Source organism: Chrysemys picta, chromosome 4 (genome assembly GCF_011386835.1).
Source record: "Chrysemys picta bellii isolate R12L10 chromosome 4, ASM1138683v2, whole genome shotgun sequence".
In the NCBI taxonomy this organism is placed as follows: Eukaryota; Metazoa; Chordata; order Testudines; family Emydidae; genus Chrysemys; species Chrysemys picta.
The window spans coordinates 55,659,948-55,679,287 of NC_088794.1; the positions used below are offsets into that span (position 1 = coordinate 55,659,948).

Genomic DNA, 19,340 nt, shown 5'->3' on the forward strand with positions numbered 1-19,340 from the left:
CCGCTTGATACTCCAACTCCTCCTGAAGTTTTCCTCCATAATTCTTTCCAGTCATTTCATCATGTGACTCATTAAGTTGGTGGTAGAGTTGCCAGGTGTCCGGTTTTCGACCAGAACGCCCGGTCGAAAAGGGACCTTGGCAGCTCTGGTCAGCACTGCTGACTGGGCCGTTAAAAGTGTGGTTGGCACGGGGCTGGCAGGCTCCCTACCCAGCTCCATGTGGCTCTCTGGAAGCGGCATGTCCTTCAGCTCCTAGGCGGAGGAAAGGCGGCGCCTGCGGGTGGAGGCAGCACGCACCACGCAGAGTCGCCTGGCTGCGCCACTACTTAAGAGCCAAGGGACATGTCGCCACTTAAGGGGGGCCGCCTGAGGTGAGCGCCGCCCAAAGCCCGCACCTCTCACCTCCTCCCACACTCCAACCCCCTCCCCTGAGCCCACTCCTGCTCCCAAACTCCCTCCTGGAGCCCGAACCCCCTCCTGCTCCCAAACCCCCTGCCCCAGCTTGTAACCCCTGCCCAACCCAACCCTCTGCCCCAGCCTGGAGCCCCCTCCTACACCCCAAACCCCTCATCCCCTTCCCCACCCTAGAGCCCGCACCTCCAGCTGGAGCCCTTCCCCTCAACCCCCCACAACCCTCTGCCCCAGCCCGGAAAAAATGAGCGAGTGAGTGAGGGTGGTGGAGAGTGAGCGACAGAGGGAGGGGGGAAAGAGTGAGCAGGGGTGGGGCCTCGGAGAAGGGCGGAGCCTTGGGGCAGGGGCAGGGCATGGGGTGGGGCAAGGGTGTTCAGTTTTGTGCAATTAGAAAGTTGGCAACCCTAGCTGATGGGTCGGTAATTACGACATTCTTTCACATCTCCCTATCCGATACTTGATGTGCTCTGCCTTCACACATCAGGACTTTTTTTCAATGTGGAGAATTAAATTGAAAAAGTTTATCGCCACTCCCTCATGGCCTAATGCTTTACATGCCTGGACTGGTCCCGCATTGGGTCCCACTCCCTTCTCATCTGTCATCATCTCTAGCATTGTCTGAGGCGATTGTCTGAAGCTGGAATCGGGCTTCACAGCATGGGTAGACGGTCACGTGTTTGCCCTGCTCAAGCTAGCATGCTAAAGTAATACTATGGCTGGGGGAGCATGGGCAGTGGCTCGGGCTAGCCACCCAAGTACAGACCCAGGGGGTACAGGTGGGTACGTACTTGGGTGACTAGCCCGAGCTGCCGCCAGTGCTTCCCTGGGTAGGCTGTTATTTTTAGCATGAAAGTTCAAGCAGAGCTAGTATGTGTCTGTGTAACTGTGCTAGGAAGCATGCTCCCAGCTGCAGGGTTAGACTTAGCTAAATTCTCCACCACGGGGATAGGTCTTGTAAGGTTGTTGCTTGCACGTACTTCCCTCAACGGTTTCTTCACATCCTCCCCACTGAACAGTTTCTCATAGAACCGTGGCCACCTCGTACTGATTTCCCCATCTTCCATCAGCACTCTTCCGTTTTCACAGTTGATACTTCACAACTTCCAAGTCCTCTGTGCTTATTTGCCTAATCTTGGCTAATGTATAGATTCCTTTTTCCCCTTCCTTCATTAATAGACTTGTGTATGAGGCTTTACATGCCTGACCCTTAGCTTCCACGTTCACGGTTCTCGCCATTTTCTTTACCAGCGTGTATTCCTCATAACTTTCCACTGTTCTTACTTTCTGCCATCACTGAAACCTTGCCTTCTTCTTTACTGCTTTCTGCATATTGCTGGACCATCGCCACATCTCCTAGCCATGACATTCCCCTCCTGTTGGTTGCCCACAGACAAAGTTGTTCACTTTCTGTAATGTTGTTTGGCTATTTTCCCCCAGTCTTCGCTGGTATTATCATGATCGGTTTGGTCATTGTCCAACCTCCTTAGAGCCTCATCCTTAAATTTCAGACTTATCAGTGAGCCTCCACCGCTTTATCCTTTGTTCCACAACTTGTCTTTTGCCCCGTAGCCTTTTCATCTGGAAGTCCATGACAAGCAATCTATGTTGCTCTGCTATCTGCTCTCCTGGGATCACGTTACAGTTTCTCATGTTTTTTAGATCTCTTCCTCTTGGCAGGAAGTAGTCAGTCTGGGATCAGTATGTAATTAAATTCTCAGGCCATGGGCTCTGGCGAACCCTAAAGTATCCTTCAGCTTCACTTCTGGTTCCAAAGTCTCATCCTCTATGACAATTGTTGTAGCCATCACTGTGCTCTCAACATGTCCATTGGGGTCAGCTCCAATCATCAAGTACTCACCTTTGGTTCTTCACTTAGCACTTGGTCCAGTGCTATCTTCTCAGAATTTCTTCTTTTCAGTCATACAACCAAACTCCAGCATGTATATTTGTTCTCTGCGCAGTGCTATTCTAACTTTTATCAGCTGATCACTCTTCCTTTGCATGACCACTATCTTTTCCTGTAATATTTCTGCTGTGATTATTCCTGATCCATTCCGCCTTGCTTCTGAGCCCTGATACATTATCTTGTAACCCTCCCTGATGTTCATGGATTTCAATCCCATCAATTTTGTCTTTTTGTTTACAGGCAATGTGCAGTGTCCTTTTCAACATCTTGGCCACTTCTCTTGATTTCACAGTCATTGTTCCCACATTCAGGGAAGCCATACGTAGTTCTTGGATTCCTTTCTTTAGCCACATGTGCCCAGAATGCGGTGGCCTTTTCCCATTTTCCACAGCTGTTAGGTGAAGCAGTTGCCTGTCTCGTACAGGGGACGCCCTAGCATTGTACTGAAATACTCTCTGGAGACAAAGACCCACAGAACACGCGTGACTGGAACAACTTTTACACACCAGCTGGCCAAGTCTGATGCTCTTGGTTTGAAACTGGAGTCCCTACTCGTAGGTCGACTGCTTACCATGGCTAGCAGGTCCCATCTGCCTGGAGCAATCTGGTTGTATGGCGCCAGTTTCCTGCCTTTCACACCATTGCTACATCCTGGGCAAAAATCCTGGGTTATTTGCTCTTAAGCAAGAAGCTTAATCTCTGGGGGATGGGCGGAGAGCTTTGTTCCTCCTTACTGAGGCACTTAATGTACTGTCCTTCTAAATTCATGTAACAAGGCCTGGCTACAATTGCTGAAGGCCACACAGGAGGCCTTGGGAATAAAACAATTACTAATATGTTAAAATAGCAATTTATACATGTGTTTAAAAAAAAAACTCACATGAGCAAAAGTGAGTCATGCACAGGAGACGCAAGGGTCCATAATTGAATGTTTAATGACCGAGACATGCCAGGGCCACGCCTAGCTAAGGACATGCTTGTACAGTCCATGCACGATCTTTGCACTTTCAGACCATGGGAATTATTCGGACAGGCATTTAGTATAGGCCTAGGTGGCTCTTCCTCCCTCTGGGCTGCCAAGAGTCTGATCCCTCAGAATTGTTCTGTTTCACTTCCTGGTCCTAATACCCTACGAACACCCTAAAAGGTGTTGGAACTAATCCAGCTCAGGGTCTCCTGGAAGGTGCTGAACACCCTTAACTCTTATTGACTTCAACGGGAGCTCCGGGCGCTCAGCCCCTGGCAGGATCGGAGCACGACAGAGTAGCCACTGAGCGATCAAATGACTCAAATGGCAGTGAGAAAGCTAGTCCCTGAATGGAGGGGATCTGCAGAGAGTGTCGCTGACACGCACAGCACAGCCAGTTCATTTTACATTTCATTGAAACGGCTGCAATTCGCTGGGCCAACGCCCCAGCTGCGTGCACCAATGTTGTTAAAGTATGGGACACATTAATGATGGAAAAAATGACAAGGCTGCGAAGAGGTTCCTGCAGCGCTGATGTTAACACATGGTTCTACATCACCTACTCAGTGTTACTACCCAGCTTGCCATGATTCCTGGGCCTGCCGCACTCACAAGAGCTAAGTTTATTAGTTTTCACTAATGAAGCTTATTCATAGGCTCCAATAGATCGGAGTGGGGAGGGGGGACAGACTGCCCTGGTCAATAATGTGAGGTCTATGGACCATTTTCATAGCTGTATACCCGTAATTCAGACCAATATAATAGAATCATTGAATCTCAGGGTGGGAAGGGACCTCAGGAGGTCATCTAGAATATCAGGGTTTGGAAGGGACCTCAGGAGGTCATCTAGTCCAACCCCCTGCTCAAAGCAGGACCAATCCCCAACTAAATCATCCCAGCCAGGGCTTTGTCAAGCTGGGCCTTAAAAACTTCTAAGGATGGAGAGTCCACCACCTCCCTAGGGAACCCATTCCATTCCATATCTAGCTATTCATTTTGTTCCAAAAGTTCCTTCTAGCAAATTTTCCAAAGGAAATGTTTTCCACTGGAAAATGCCGAGCCCATTAAATGGAAAAATTTTGGGGGGAATGTATCGATTTTGTCAGCATTTTTATGGGAAATTACCCAAACCTTTCATTTTGAGTTGAATGTTATGATACTATAATTGACAATGTAATATAAAAGTTGGAATAGTTCTACTAATATATAATATGGTCAATATGATAAAGGCAAGAGTTTGGAATAGTTCATTTTGTGAAAAATGAGGCGATTTAGACTTTTGGTCCCTCTTTGGGGCTAAATGAAATTTTGAAATCTCAGATTTTCCTGCAGTTGGGAATTGAGCAGTTCTGGTTTTTTGAGCAACTCTTCTCACTTCCTGGCCCAGGGGAGAGGGCACCACAGCAACTTCTGACATAAAAATTGATAGAACCATGCTTTCAACGAAGCATTAATCCTGCTCTGGGTTAGCACAGCATGCCTGGCAAGGCAAGGGTGGACCCTGCATTCTCCTTAGAGTTGCAAAAAAAAGGCACAGCCCGGATTCTGCACTGTTTGGTGCCGCACCTCCGGCAGAGCGTGCACCTAAAACGAGCATTAGGCCTCAGCGTACAAGGGCACAGCACCAGTGGACGCCTATGCCAGGGGGCATGGCCAGGGCTCCTTTATGTCTGACTGATCACCTGCTACTGTATCATCCATTTGGCAGGTCTGTATGCCAGGAGACCGGCTCAGTGCACAGCAATCCTATGGGTAGGGGAGTAGTGTCCCCTTCTAACACACCGGGCACTTGTTGGCCCAGAAGGAGGATTGAGCCTGATCTGTTTCTCCTTTCAAGTGACTCCATAACTAGTCAATGTGCATGGGGTCACGTATTTACACAAACATGTAAAAAATCAAGCAGTCTCCCGGCTGCATTGTGAAATGCTCTTACTTCGCTCTGTTGGTTTGGATATCAGCAGCTAAACAGGAACTGTGGGTCTCATATTTGTATTCGCCTTTATCAGAAGGTTCCCCCTCCCACCCCTGCCTCCACCAAAGGATCCAGCTCACGCTGCTAGGGGAAGCTGCCAGTGTTTGCTTGGTGCGCAACAAACATCGATTCCTGAGAATACTGATGCATTTCATCAGGGTGAAACCTACGACGGCAGCTTTTTAGAGTGACAAAGGCAGAAGTCATGGGCTTGACCCATGGTCCCTCAGTTTTCAGGCAAATTGGGCTGTGCATGTACGTTTTAGAGCACTTTGTTAATTAAAGGCAGGTCATTTGGGTGTGTGTGGAGGGCCTTTATCTCAGGAGATCCTTGACTGCATGGTCCCGACTTTGCACCCTAAAGCTCTTTTCAAGGTAATCTGCCTAAGCGTGTACATTCGGGAGTACTTTGAGACAGGTCACTTGGGAGGAGAATGTGTCTTGGGAGCCTGCCTGATCAAATCACCCCAAATTTACGCCACAAACTCTACCCCAGGCTCTCTAACGGCACACCAAATGTCAAGATGATCTGAATGCGCCTGTCAATTTTAGAGCACTGTAACCAATGGTCTTGAAACTGACATGCTCCTCTACTGGATCTGGGTTGCAGCAGCCTGCATAGCACTTTATGCAGCCAGTCTAATAACTTTGGAAATATTACAATCAGCAGCTGGCTTTTGGTGTCCTTCACGAGATGAGATCAGGGGATGTCTACTGATGTCAATTTATGTGGCTCCTGCATATATGTACCTCTCATTCCAGCTCTGGGCATAAATCAGAACCAGATCATCTTAGAGGCTGGTCATTTTTTCAGTGAGGGGAGGGGGAGGAGGCTATATCTGCTGATCCACTGTACCAAATGACCCCAAATTTGCTCACCAACTCTATTCCTGGCTCTCAGGAGAACAGCAATTTTCAAGACCTAGGCTGTTCTCAGTGGTGGCAGATAACAGAACAAGGACCAATGGTCTCAAGTTGCAGTGGGGGAGGTTCAGGTTGGATATTAGGAAAAACTTTTTCAGTAGGAGGGTGGTGAAGCACTGGAATGGGTTACCCAGGGAGGTGGTGGAATCTCCATCCTTAGAGGTTTTTAAGGTCAGACTTGACGAAGCCCTGGCTGGGATGATTTAGTTGGTGTTGGTCCTGCTTTGAGCAGGGGGTTGGACTAGATGACCTCCTGAGATCCCTTCCAACCCTTATATTCTATGATTCTATGTGCATTTTACAGTGCTTTGAAAAACTGGCTCTGAAACAGAAAGCTTCATTCAACCTTAACTATGCTATCACTCCTGCATAATCTAGCCCCAGTATTTATCTCATCTGAGCCCATAGGCTGACAGTGTTTGCCGGATGGAGCAGTGTTTCCTTTTATTCGTGCCTGACTGTGGGCCACTTTTGCCTGATGCTTTGATCGCCAGGCACAAAAGGACTGGTTTTCATTGTACCTTCTGTGATTTCCAATCCTTGTTCCAGTTCTGTGCTTTATGCTTTCTCGTCCTTCTTTATTTTCTTACAAGCAGTATTCACCCTGAGCGGCGTCCTTATCTGTTGTGTTACACTAGAGACAGAGATGCTGTATGATCAGCATTCTGCCCGGCAGTTGCACTGTCACAGGATGACCAGATGGCCCAGTCACTAACTCAGGTCAGATTGTTTGAGGGGAGAAATAGTCCTGAAAGTAAAAGAATTGTGGGAGGGGGCTGCTCTTTCCTAAATGTGAGGCCACCAGGGAGCCTGCCCCCAGCTGCTGACGAGTTCCAGGCCATTCTGTCCAATCCAGGCTGTTTTGGAGATTCCAGCCTAGCTCCACTGGGCCCTTAGACAGTGATACTGATTGCAGCCCAAGGTGTCAGCATCCAGGAAATGATACACCCCCTGACAAGCCAGACATGGAAAACTGTGGGCCTGCTTCTATTTTACACTGATCTAATGCCATTCGTTGCCTTCGCTGGAGTTCTTCCTGATGTACCCCAGTGTAAGAGAATACAGAATCAGGCCCAAATATACAGCCAAACCTGGCCTATGAATTGATCACAGCTCAGCCTAATTTACTTACAGTGATTATCAGCATGACCCGGAAACAACCCCATGCTCCTCTTGTGGGCATCCTCATCTTCCGGGCTCATGTCTTCTGTCTCCCACTGGCTGGATACCTTGAAGAAGTTGCTACAGACTCCATAGGCGCAGCACTGGTAGGCATAGGGCACTTCTAGGATTCTAGGGAGGGGAAAAGCAGGTCTCTTAGCTACTTCATGTGGACTGTGTTGGAATTGCAAGTTATCGCTTGAAGAGCGGGGAGCGTTTCCTGCTCCTGCTTGCAGGCAATGGGGCTCTATAGCAAAGCCTGCAATGTGGGTCAGCCTGGAAAGAGGCACCTTAAAAGCCAGGTTGGGAGAGTTGTGCCTTAGGGAGCAGCCTGTTTTTGTTCTCTCTGCTTTTTGGATTCTTGTGTGTTATCGTTCTGGAGTCCAAGAAACAACGTCATGTTACGTTGCAACCTTCCAGTGAGGTTTCTCTGTGTGTGTGTGCTGAGAATGTAACACGTCACTGTTCGTGAAATCAAGGGCCTGATTGCCCATTGCCCTATGCTCGGTGCCGTCGATGTAAAACGTGACTAAACCAGGATGTGGGGTGCTCTGCATCCTTTGCCCTGATGTAAGTGACTCAGGCAGCACAGGGCAGGAGTAGGTGGGTGTCCTGTTCCTAAACCAGTTAGTACACATGTCCAGGATCCAAAGAACAAGTTAAAAGCAGGTATTTAACCTCACAGCAAGCTGAGGAGCATTGTGACAACATGGCTAAGTGTCATGCGCACACTTCCCAGCTTCACCTTGCTTTACAAGTAATAACTCATGACACTCCTTGGGAGCCAGATGGCTGAGTGCTACCCTCCCTGGCCCTCAAGCAGGTACCTGTGTCTTGGGGGGTATATTTTTATCCTTTTTGCCAACTGTTTGGAAGGTGCATAAACTACAGAGCCGCCCTGGGGCAGTCTGCTACTGGAGCACCTCACGCTGTGGCTTGGTTGTGCCTCTCACCTGAGTGACCTTCCAGCATGTGGAGTAGCTTGTTCTTCTGAAAATGCAACTTAGGATCCCAGTCCTCAGGCCAGGCCTCCACTGTGCCCTCCTTTTACTGCTCTCAGCCCACAGCATATCACCCAACACCGGCTGGATGCTCAGCTCCCATTACAGTCCCTAGATGATGCCCCAGTGCTACCTGCACCTGCCCAGGCTCTTGAGAACATTGCATGTGCACCTCACTTTGGCGGAGGCATCGAGACGGTAGCTATCCAGCATGGTGATGGACTCACCAAAAACTCTGAGGATGAGGGGACTTGGGCACAGGGGTTAGATTAGAATCAGAAGTCGGGGATACCCCAACTAGCTCTGCCAGCCCTATGGCCCTGGGTCATGCCCTGCCAGCCCACTCAAGGAAGCCTAGCTACGTTTCTTGAATTCAGCAAGATACCTGAATGCAACTGACTGCTAATCAGAAGCAGGGCCAGTAATTACATCCTGTATTACAAGGTCAATTAAACCGCAGCTGAATATCATCAGGGTTAAATATCAGGGCTATCAGGCTGAAATGGCACTTCTACCACTGACAGCAAACGCCTGCTTCGTTTCTGGAAGCCAGTAAAGCCTGGCAATCCAGTCGAGACAGCCTTCAGTTTTTCCGGCAGTTAAGGTCTTTTGACAGGATTAGTAAATCTGGGGAAACTCTATAGTCTAAAAATATGGTTTCGTTTTAAGTTACCAAACATTTCTGGCCGAGCCCGGGGAGGCGATGGGAACTCTGTATACAGATCTGCTTCCTGTTGTAAACTCCAGATTAAATCCTATTACCAAAAGGTGGTAAGAAAGTGAAGATCCTTAGGAGGTGGCTAAGAACTGTTTCCTGATGCCCCCATCAGAAAGGGCAGCAATTAGGATTGATACTGTCTCTCTAGCACTGGCAAGCTGATGTTTTGGAAAGATCAGTGGGTGCACAGGCTGAGTCTGAGTCGAAGGCCCACCTTCTCCATGTCAGTTACACCAATTTAAATCCAAACCAGCTAAATGGACATCACTAGGGTTAGTCTGGATTCACACCATTGCCTGGTGAATTTGAGCTGAATTTGGCCCAATGTCACTGCATGGTATTAGCCTGCATGTCAGGACATGGGATATAACAAGCCATCCAATTTTTCTGGGCTACCTCTTGGGAAACAGCCACAGAACAGGATGCTGCTATAACAAGGCAGGGATCAAGAGAGAGAGAGCAATTTAAAAGGCAGTGTGAGGCTTATCCCCACCAATCCCTCAGCTGCAAACACCAACATTTTTAAAAACGGCCTCTGATGCTGGCAGCCTCCATTTTTGGAAGCCCAACTTGAGACACTTTGGGTCTGATTTGCATAGGTACCGAGACCCCGTGGCTCCAGCTTGGAGCATACACCACCTCTGAAAATCACCCAATAATGAGGACTCCCCAAATCAGAGGCCACTTTTGAAAAATGCTGGCCTTCACCTCCGAGTCAGGGCATGAATGTGGCTCGGACACGAGCCACAGCTCACTGTGACAAGGGGACAGCGCTAAGAACTCACTGCTAACATAGGTGCTGAGGGTCGCCAGCGCCGCTGGGAACACAAAGCCGGCATTCCCAGTGCAGAGGTGGCCTCGGTGCCTTATGCAACATTGTCTTGTTTAGCTGCTTAATGTGACCCCTTCGGGCGGCTCATTAATCCATAGCAGACAAGACCCGGCCACACAAACAGCGTTTACTGAAGGAAAGCTGGATGTCATTAGCTAGAACTGGCTTCTGAGAATGTTTTCCGCTCAGAGACGCCCCAGGCTCACGCCCCTGGCTTCACAAGCTCCGCTTGTGTGTGTGTTTGGCGGATGTGAGCAATGGGACGTTAAGCGGAACATTGGTTTCCCACGGAAGGCTCGGAAGGATGGATGCGGAGTATTAGCATGAAGCCGGGCTTTCTCGACCTGCCGGCCTGGAAGAATGGCAGGAAAATGTCCAGTAAACAAGGAGAGCAGGAGTCTGATTGAAATAAACAAATAAAGGCCCATTGGCGAGACCCACATGGAGCTCGGAGGATAAAGGTGAACCAGGCTCCCAGAGCCAAACCATACCTCATCTTAGGGAAGCTTTCTTTGCTGAAGGGCTCAGACAGCGCTGGGTTGCCTTGAAGCTTCAGATGGGTCAGTCCACCCAAACCATCCAGCGGCAGGGTTACCAGCTGGTTGTCGGTCAAATCTCTGTTGTAGTGAAAGGAAGGAGGGGCAGCAGGATTAGGGGTTTGCTGATCAGAGGTGTGTTAACCAAGAGAGGCTGGACAGCTCTGCAGATGGCCCATGGTCATCTTGACCTGGCGGATGTCCAAAATATGATACTGAAATGGAGAGGGCAGGAAGTGTTGCTGGGCACTGACTGGGGGCCAGTCCCAATTTGGGGATGAATGAAAAGATACAGCAATCATTAGGGGAGTGCCGCCGTCAGGGGTGCCGAGGGGCCATGGCCCTCCCACTTGTTGAAAGTGGACAGGCCTGGGCCATCCCCTTTTCGCCACAGGCCTCGCCCCTGCCCCTCCTCTTCCCCCTGAGACCCTGCCCCCCGGCAAGGCCAGAAGCTGGAGCCTGGTCGGGGTAAGAGCGGTGTGGGCAGCTGTGGCAAGCCGTGGACCCTCCACCTGCCCTGGTTGGGAGTGCTGGGGGTGGGGACACAGGCCAGGGGCTGCGCTCAGGCCCCCCCACCCCAGGCAGGTGGAGGGGCCTGGACTTCCCGGTTCAGCGCCAGCTTCCGGCTTGGCCAGGGTGCGGGGCCTTGGGGGGTAGAGGAGGGGCAGGGCCACAGAGTGGGCATGGCCTTGTTGCCTCCCATTATTAGGAAGACTCTGTCGCTGCTGGCCATTGCTGTAAGCTCTACTTTGGTTTTCTACCTTGGTCTCGTAATCATGGTATTAGAATGCTTTGATCTGCTCCCCCGCTCCCATCATCCATCACTTCCCATTTTCTTGAGGTCTTATAAATTAGACGATTTTCTGGGTTTGGGTCTTGGAAGGCCAATTAGCGTGGCAAAGCACTATCTCTGGTATTTTCCACATGACATCAAAAGTAGGGTCCTACCCTTGATTGCAATCACGTACTCAGTTTGCTGACGCTCTGCCCATACATTAGCTTCGGCTATAGGGTGAAGTCTTTCGTTCATCCCCTGATCAGCTACAGCATGGACAGCCACAGCCCAAGCGTACTCATCCTGCCCTGTTAACGCGGCTCAGTCCTGACCAGGGTGAGACTTTGCCTCAGCTCTCTAGTGAAGGGGTCAGAGTGTGTCCCATTCAAACTCAGCCCTTGGCCCCCTGCTCAGACTGCTACCCAGCAATTCTGGGGACTGGACGCCTGTCCGTTAGCAACAGAGACCAACGGATCTTTGCATGTAAGCTACTGAATGGTCATCAGACGATGATGACTTTTGGTCAATACCCATCCCCTGATACGTTTAGACTGGTGAGCCATCACTAGCTTCATGGCAGGATCATGGCATGGAAGAAGGCCGACTACGAAGAGGAAGGCCCCAGATCCTCAAAGGTATTTAGGATCCTAACTCCCAACGAAAGCAACCTTTGAGGAGCGGGGTCTAAGTCCCGTGTTGATATAGCATCCACGCTGATCATTAGCAAAAGGTGTCTAGGGAAAATATGGACCCCATGGGAGGTAAATGGGCAGGGGCCTTGAGGGTTTGCGCCTATCTCTGCAGCAGGGGGTGCAGGTCACTTGCTATGATCATCTGAGTATTTCACCAAATCCAATCCCTGCCATTGTAGGCCTTGGGCACTGGTGCACCTTGGTCCCTCCTATTCTCTGCCTGTGGCACATAACAGTTGAGTCCCCTGAGGGCAGTAATACCTTGTTTTAATTCTGGTTGTGGAGCTTGGGATGGAGGTGGCTGGGTGGTGTTTAGTGGCCTGTGATTCACAGGAGGTCAGACTGGATGATCTGTGTGTCCCTTCCGGACTTAAACTCTGTGACTCTTTCTGGAGCTTCAAGATTTCACTTGAGAGGCACGTTCAGGTGCATGTGTTTTCATGAGCACCACAGCAACCATGCAGGGCCCACCAAGGCATCCTGTCTGCCAGTCTGTCTGTGAGGGCATTTATACCACACTCATCACTGGCGTGTGTGAGCATCTTTGCCCAGCCCCCTTTCTGCGAGGGAACCTGAGGTCCCCACAACAGCACTTTCCTTGTCCCACTGCAGGAGTAATCTCGAAGCAACTTACAGCTTGGTGAGTGAGTGGAGGGTCGCAAAGGCCTCCGGATGAATCGACTGGATGTAATTCCAACTCAGGTCTCTGCAAGGCAAGTACATGGCGGTGAGAGGGGCTGAGGAGAATGGTGGGGTGCCTGTGAATGGGGAAGCTATCGAGATTGGTAGGCTAAGATGTGAAACCCAGCCACTACCCCTCCAAATCTCAATGTCCAAGCTCCCCTGGTTCTCACCACGCCCTGGGGAGACCCCTCTCTTACTGAGGAAGGCCAAATTCTCATCAGCCCAGACTGGATCCCCAGTAAAACCTCTTGAGTCCCCTCTGCTGGCATGTGCATTCTCCTTTTCCTCTCTCCATGTCCCTTCTTCCTTCCCTCCATTCTCCTTCAGGCTGCTGGGACTCTGGGCGTTATCACTGAATGTCCTGGGCTCTCTCTCAGCAGAGAAGCCATCCGAAATCAAGCCAGATCCGTACCCTCTGGAGCTTTGGAATCCTTGGATTGGATGCCTTGGTGGGCCCAAGTTGGCTGGCCCCTGAGGAAAGATTCTCCCCCCCTCCCCGCCTTGGGTTTCTTTCTGCAAGTTTGGGGACTTTTGCATTGAAATACTAAACTCCGAGGTCCTGGCAGCTCACGGCTTCCCCTTAGTGCCAAAGCAGCAAGCTACTGGCCCTGTACCTTCTGCTCCCGATACAGTGATACTACAGGGAGGGCCCCAGGAATGGGCAAGCAGGGCCGGAATCTGTAGGGATGGGGTGTGCAAGTGTGTGCGAAGTGCTGGTGTGCACGCATTAGCATGCATGGCGCGAATGAATGGGGTTAGTGGGCGGTTTTGTGTCCGTATGAGTTTGTGTGTGTGTAGTTAGTACACGCGGGATACAGTGGGTGAATGTGTGTGGTTAGTAGCTGTGGCATGTGTGGTGTACACTACAGCATCTGTGTGCAGTTGGTAGGTGTAGTAAGTAGTGTGTAAATGTGTGTGGTTAGTATGTGCGGGGTGTAGCGTCTGTGTGTTTGTGTAGTTAGTACAGGTACTGCATAGTGTCCATATGTCTATGTGTGATTAGCACGTGTGGTGTTTCTGTGGGGTTAATATGTGTGGTTAGTGTACGTGATGTGTGTACGGAGGGCATCTGTGTATTTGTGGTGCACACATACATATATTAGTGTGTGTGTTTTCTGCCCCGTGCTTCATTCACTTCCATTCACTATAACAGGACCGCTTGGAAATAGTGACCATAATATAACATTTAACATTCCTGTGGTGAGAAGAACACCTCAACAGCCCAACACTGTGGCATTTAATTTCAGAAAGGGGAACTATGCAAAAATGAGGGGGTTAGTTAAACAGAAATTAAAAGGTACAGTGACTAGAGTGAAATCCCTGCAAGCTGCATGGACACTTTTCAACAACATCGTAATAGAGGCCCAACTCAAATGTATACCCCAAATTAAAAAACATAGTAAAAGAACTAAAAAAGAGCCACTGTGGCTTAACAACCATGTAAAAGAAGCAGTGAGAGATAAAAAGGCATCTTTTAAAAAGTGGAAGTCAAATCTTAGTGAGGTAAATAGAAAGGAGCATAAACACTGCCAAATTAAGTGTAAAAATGTAATAAGAAAAGCCAAAGAGGAGTTTGAAGAATGGCTAGCCAAAAACTCAAAAGGTAATAACAAAATGTTTTTTAAGTACATCAGAAGCAGGAAGCCTACTAAACAACCAGTGGGGCCCCTGGACGATGGAGATACAAAAGGAGCGCTTAAAGATGATAAAGTCATTGCGGAGAAACTAAATGAATTCTTCGCTTCAGTCTTCATGGCAGAGGATGTTAGGGAGATTCTCAAAGGGAGGTGACAAATCTGAGGAATTGTTACAGGTTGAAGTGTCATTAGAGGAGGTTTTGGAATTAATTCATAAACTTAACAGTAACGAGTCACCGGGACCAGATGGCATTCACCCAAGAGTTCTGAAAGAACTCAAATGTGAAATTGCGGAACTATTAACTAGGTTTTGTAACCTGTCCTTTAAATCAGCTTCTGTACCCAATGACTGGAAGATAGCTAATGTAATGCCAATATTTAAAAAGGGGTCTAGAGGTGATCCCGGCAATTACAGACCGGTAAGTCTAACATCAGTACTGGGCAAATTAGTTGAAACAATAGTAAAGAATAAAATTGTCAGACACATAGAAGAACATAACTTGTTGGGCAAAAGTCGACATGGTTTCTGTAAAGGGAAATCATGTCTTACTAATCTATTAGAGTTCTTTGAAGGGGTCAACAAACATGTGGACAAGGGGGATCCAGTGAACATAGTGTACTTAGATTTCCAGAAAGCCTTTGACAAGGTCCCTCACCAAAGGCTCTTATGTAAATTAAGCTGTCATGGGATAAGAGGGAAGATCCTTTCATGGATTGAGAACTGGTTAAAAGACAGAGAACAAAGGGTAGGAATTAATGGTAAATTCTCAGAATGGAGAGGGGTAACTAGTGGTGTTCCCCAAGGGTCAGGCCGAGGACCAGTCCTATTCAACTTATTCATAACTGATCTGGAGAAAGGGGTAAACAGTGAGGTGGCAAAGTTTGCAGATGATACTAACCTGCTCAAGATAGTTAAGACCAAAGCAGACTGCGAAGAACTTCAAAAAGATCTCACAAAACTAAGTGATTGGGCAATAAAATGGCAAATAAAATTTAATGTCGATAAATGTAAAGTAATGCACATTGGAAAAAATAACCACAACTATACATACAATATGATGGGGGCTAATTTAGCTACAACTAAACAGGAAAGAGATCTTGGAGTCATCGTGGATAGTTCTCTGAAGATGTCCACACAGTGTGCAGCGGCAGTCAAAAAAGCAAACAGGATGTTAGGAATCATTTAAAAAGGGATAGAGAATAAGACGGAGAATATCTTATTGCCCTTATATAAATCCATGGTACGCCCACATCTTGAATACTGCGTACAGATGTGGTCTCCTCATCTCAAAAAAGATATACTGGCATTAGAAAAGGTTCCGAGAAGGGCAACTAAAATGATTGGGGTTTGGAACAGGTCCCACATGAGGCGAGATTAAAGAGGCTAGGACTTTTCAGCTTGGAAAAGAGGAGACTAATGGGGGATATGATAGAGGTATATAAAATCATGAGTGGTGTGGAGAAAGTGAATAAGGAACAGTTATTTACTTGTTTCCATAATATAAGAACTAGGGGCCACCAAATGAAATTAATGGGCAGCAGTTTAAAACAAATAAAAGGAAGTTCTTCTCACACAGAGCACAGTCAACCTGTGGAACTCCTTGCCTGAGGAGGTTGGAAGGCTAGGACTATAACAGGGTTTAAAAGAGAACTAGATAAATTCATGGAAGTTAAGTCCATTAATGGCTATTAGCCAGGATGGGTAAGGAATGGTGTCCCTAGCCTCTCTTTGTCAGAGGGTGGAGATGGATGGCAGGAGAGAGTCACTTGATCATTACCTGTTAGGTTCACTCCCTCTGGGGCACCTGACATTGGCCACTGTTGGCAGACAGAATACTGGGCTGGATGGACCTTTGGTCTGACCCAGTATGGTCATTCTTATGCACTGCCATTATTGGCATGATCTGCACCCAGCCACTGCCAGAATCCATGAGTTCTCTGCCTGGAGCTAGGTTCACCAGCCCAAAGGGCTTTTATTCCATGTGCCCGTATAGCCTTGTGGTCCATTGCTTCCCCTGGGCGGGTGTTTGGGACCCAAGAGCCAAGCAGTGCAAGCAAAGCTTTCAGGTCTGGGACTGCGTGAGCACCCTGCACACACCTGGCAGTGAGCCCACAGTTCCCCTTCCCCACAACAAAGAGCCCCGCAGTTTCCAGTGCCGGCGAAGCCAAAGCTGTACTCACATGGAGCGCAGGGCCGCGAGCTGCCCAAAGGTGTCTGCTCTGATTTCATGGATCCTGTTGTGCTGGAGGCCTCTGAAAAGACAGAGACGCTGGCATGAGAGAGAGGATCTCTCCGGGCCCCCTGGCAGCAGAAGAAAGCTTGTCAACCCTGCTCTTATTTCAAGGGGTGAGCGGGTCAGGACACAAAGCAACCCAAACCCAGCCCTCTCCCAAGCGCCACGCTGGGTCTCAGACAGCGTTCCCTTTCACACACACCCTTCCCCCACCCCCCCAGCAAAAGAACCATCTGTCTGGGCTTGTCAAAGGCTCCCGCGTTCCCAGCCTTTCCGGGCCGCTGCTCCCATTCCATGCACCCTCCCACCATGGAGCTTGGGTGCTCCACAGCAGTGCAAAACTTGGAGGCGGTGAGTCAGAACGCGCGCCCCGAATGGCTCTTCGCTATAGGGCTAGACAGTGACTAATGCTAGCATGAGAGTGAGTGTGTGTGCACACGCGCACACTCACGTGCAAGGAGCAGATGCAATCCAGCCCTTCACAAAAAGCCATTCAGAGGCGTGCGCTCTGACCCACCATCTCCAAATCCCATGCTTTGCACCCTCTTTAAGTCTCAGCCATGTACCACGTGCAAGCCCTATCCCTGCATTCCCCTGAATGCAGCGACCATGCCCCTCTGGCAACTCAGGGCACAAGCCACCCAAGGGGGTGGGAAGGAATCATGGCCCTGGCTGGAGCCATGCTGCACTGGCTTATGGAACCATACACTCCCCATGCACTCCGGGAGGTGCGATCCTTCATGGAGCTCTTCTCTGCACTGCCCACAAGACCAGCTCGTATTCGCAGCCCAGTCTGTCTCTAAGTCACACATTCAGAAAGGCCAGAGGAGCCATTCTGAGCATCTGCTCTGACCTGCTGCCTACCCTCACCCAGAGGTCCCTGCATCCAGCCCATAACTTGGGGTCGAGCTAGAGCAGAGTTTCTAGACAGAGACACCCAATCTTGCTGTAAAGACTCCAGCTGATGAAGACTCCACCACGCCCCTAAGGGGAATCCATGCTTCACAAGCAATGCCATCTGTCCTGCTGTGAGTGGGCGTCCTACCCTCCCTTCCTCTTGCCTACTGAAACACATTCAAGCATCTCATCTTCAGCTGTAATGCTTTGGAGGACTCACCTTCAGCCCTCATGTCTGCCTGCTCCCCTGCCAGATCTCTGTGCTGTTCCCGAGCATCTCTTGGTTCAGGCTGTCTGCAGACTCAGGCAGACCCCATGACCGATTAAACTCAGTTTCTATTTTCAAGGTTTTCTCCCCAACCATAAAGGCTAGACACATATCATTTTAAATGAAAGGTCTGATTGTGGAGCATAGCTCTATGGCAAGTGGGTGAATTCCACAGCCAATTCTGCAGCTGTAGAATCGCAGGATACCTGGGCCCAAGGCAAATTCAATGGGTCCTATTAATGCCATCGGCTGGAATAGATCAGAGGATGCTCAGATGGGGAATTAAACTTTGTATGAAGTTAAAGCAGAGCTGAATGCAATCAAGCCCTTCTTTCTCCTCCTGGGGCTGGGATCTCTCCAGAGAAGGCTCCTTGTGGGTTAAGTTCTTTGGGGCAGGGAGCATCTCCTTGTTCTATGTTTGTACAGCACCTAGCACAATGGGCCTTGGTCCATGGCTGGGGCCACTATTCCACATAATAGGGATAGCTCAGTGGTTTGAGCATTGGCCTGCTAAACCCAGGGTTGTGAGCTCAATCCTTGAGGGGGGGCACGTAGGGATCTGGGGCAGAATCAGTACTTGGTCCTGCTAGTGAAGGCAGGGGGCTAGACTTGATGAGGTTTCTGGGTCCCTTCCAGCTCTATGAGGTAGGTATATCTCCATATATAATAACACTAATTCTCAGTGCACCCCAGATGGGGCTGGGCCCTTAGCATAGCCTCTCTTGCTTATTTCAGGGGATCTGGGTCCAGTGTTAGTAAACTGAACTTTTCACCCCCAACATGGATTTGAGTCCTGGCAAAACCCAGCTGAGTTTTTATCTCCTTGGATCTGGGTCTCCCACGCCTTGCTCAGTCCCTCGGGTCTCCTCCGAGGCAGGACCGCCTCAAGAGGGCCCCCCGCCCCCGAACCAAGCTTTGAAGGAGGGAATCTCTCGACTCACATTTCTTCCAGCCGCTGGCACCTGTGGAAACTGGGCAGCTCCTCGATTTGATTGTGCGAGAGCTCGCTGTGGGAAAGGAATGCCACAGACATGGCAGGAGATTAAAAGCAAAGCAGGCCATCCCGAGAGCATTCTTGGAAAGCAGATATTGCTAAGGAGGGGAGCGGACTGACCTCGGGCCGTGCAGCTGGGGAAAGCAGGAAACCCTGGCACAGAGGCAGATCCGCTCGGCGCACACCTGACACTTGGCACTGATTTCCTCATTCATTTCCTTGCATTGTGCACAGCTTGCTCAATGGCTCACCTGCTCACCCAGCCCCAGCGCAGCTCCATCCGTCACATACGAGCCGCTTCTACCGCTGGGGATTGGCTTTTCTTGAGGGGCAGGGCTGCGTAGCTCTCCCCACCCAGCCCCCGCCCCAGAGGCAGCGGCAACATTTGGGGAGGCCTGCATGAAGCCTTGCCTTTGCACGGGCAGAGCAGGGAATTGTGCATGTCAAGGCTCCCCTCCTGCACCTGGTGATGGATGAGCGCGGCAGAGGCACTTTCAGAGGCCAGGAGACATGTTAGCTCACAGGGTAGTCAGGGTGGTGGTGATGGTGCCTGTTCTCAGGCACTGCACATGCACCAAGCTGCACCACCGGCCTGATCCTGATTTTTAACCCTTCTCTGGGAGGATGGCATGTTCAGTGTATCATTACAGCCAGTGCAGGATGTTCCTGCCTGTCAGCTGCATCTCCCCCATCCCAGGACATTATTCAAAATGTGATTCCCCCCCCCCCCC

The 19,340-nt window shown here is 49.7% G+C and overlaps 1 protein-coding gene across 11 annotated transcripts in view; it reads right to left on the reverse strand.

Moving 5' to 3' along the window:
• Positions 1-19,340, reverse strand: part of LGR6 (leucine rich repeat containing G protein-coupled receptor 6) — a 217,822-nt gene that overhangs the window by 13,291 nt on the left and 185,191 nt on the right. For 7 of the 11 annotated variants that reach the window (XM_042842452.2, XM_024111271.3, XM_005309947.5 and 4 more), the window contains 5 exons: positions 18,557-18,622; positions 16,398-16,469; positions 12,530-12,601; positions 10,384-10,509; positions 7,313-7,473 (listed from right to left, as the gene is read on the reverse strand). In XM_042842452.2, coding sequence (XP_042698386.1) covers positions 7,313-7,473; positions 10,384-10,509; positions 12,530-12,601; positions 16,398-16,469; positions 18,557-18,622 — 497 coding nt within the window. The remainder of the gene's footprint in view (positions 1-7,312; positions 7,474-10,383; positions 10,510-12,529; positions 12,602-16,397; positions 16,470-18,556; positions 18,623-19,340) is intronic. The other 4 variants (XM_065592333.1, XM_065592331.1, XM_042842451.2 and 1 more) reach the window with 3 other exon arrangements.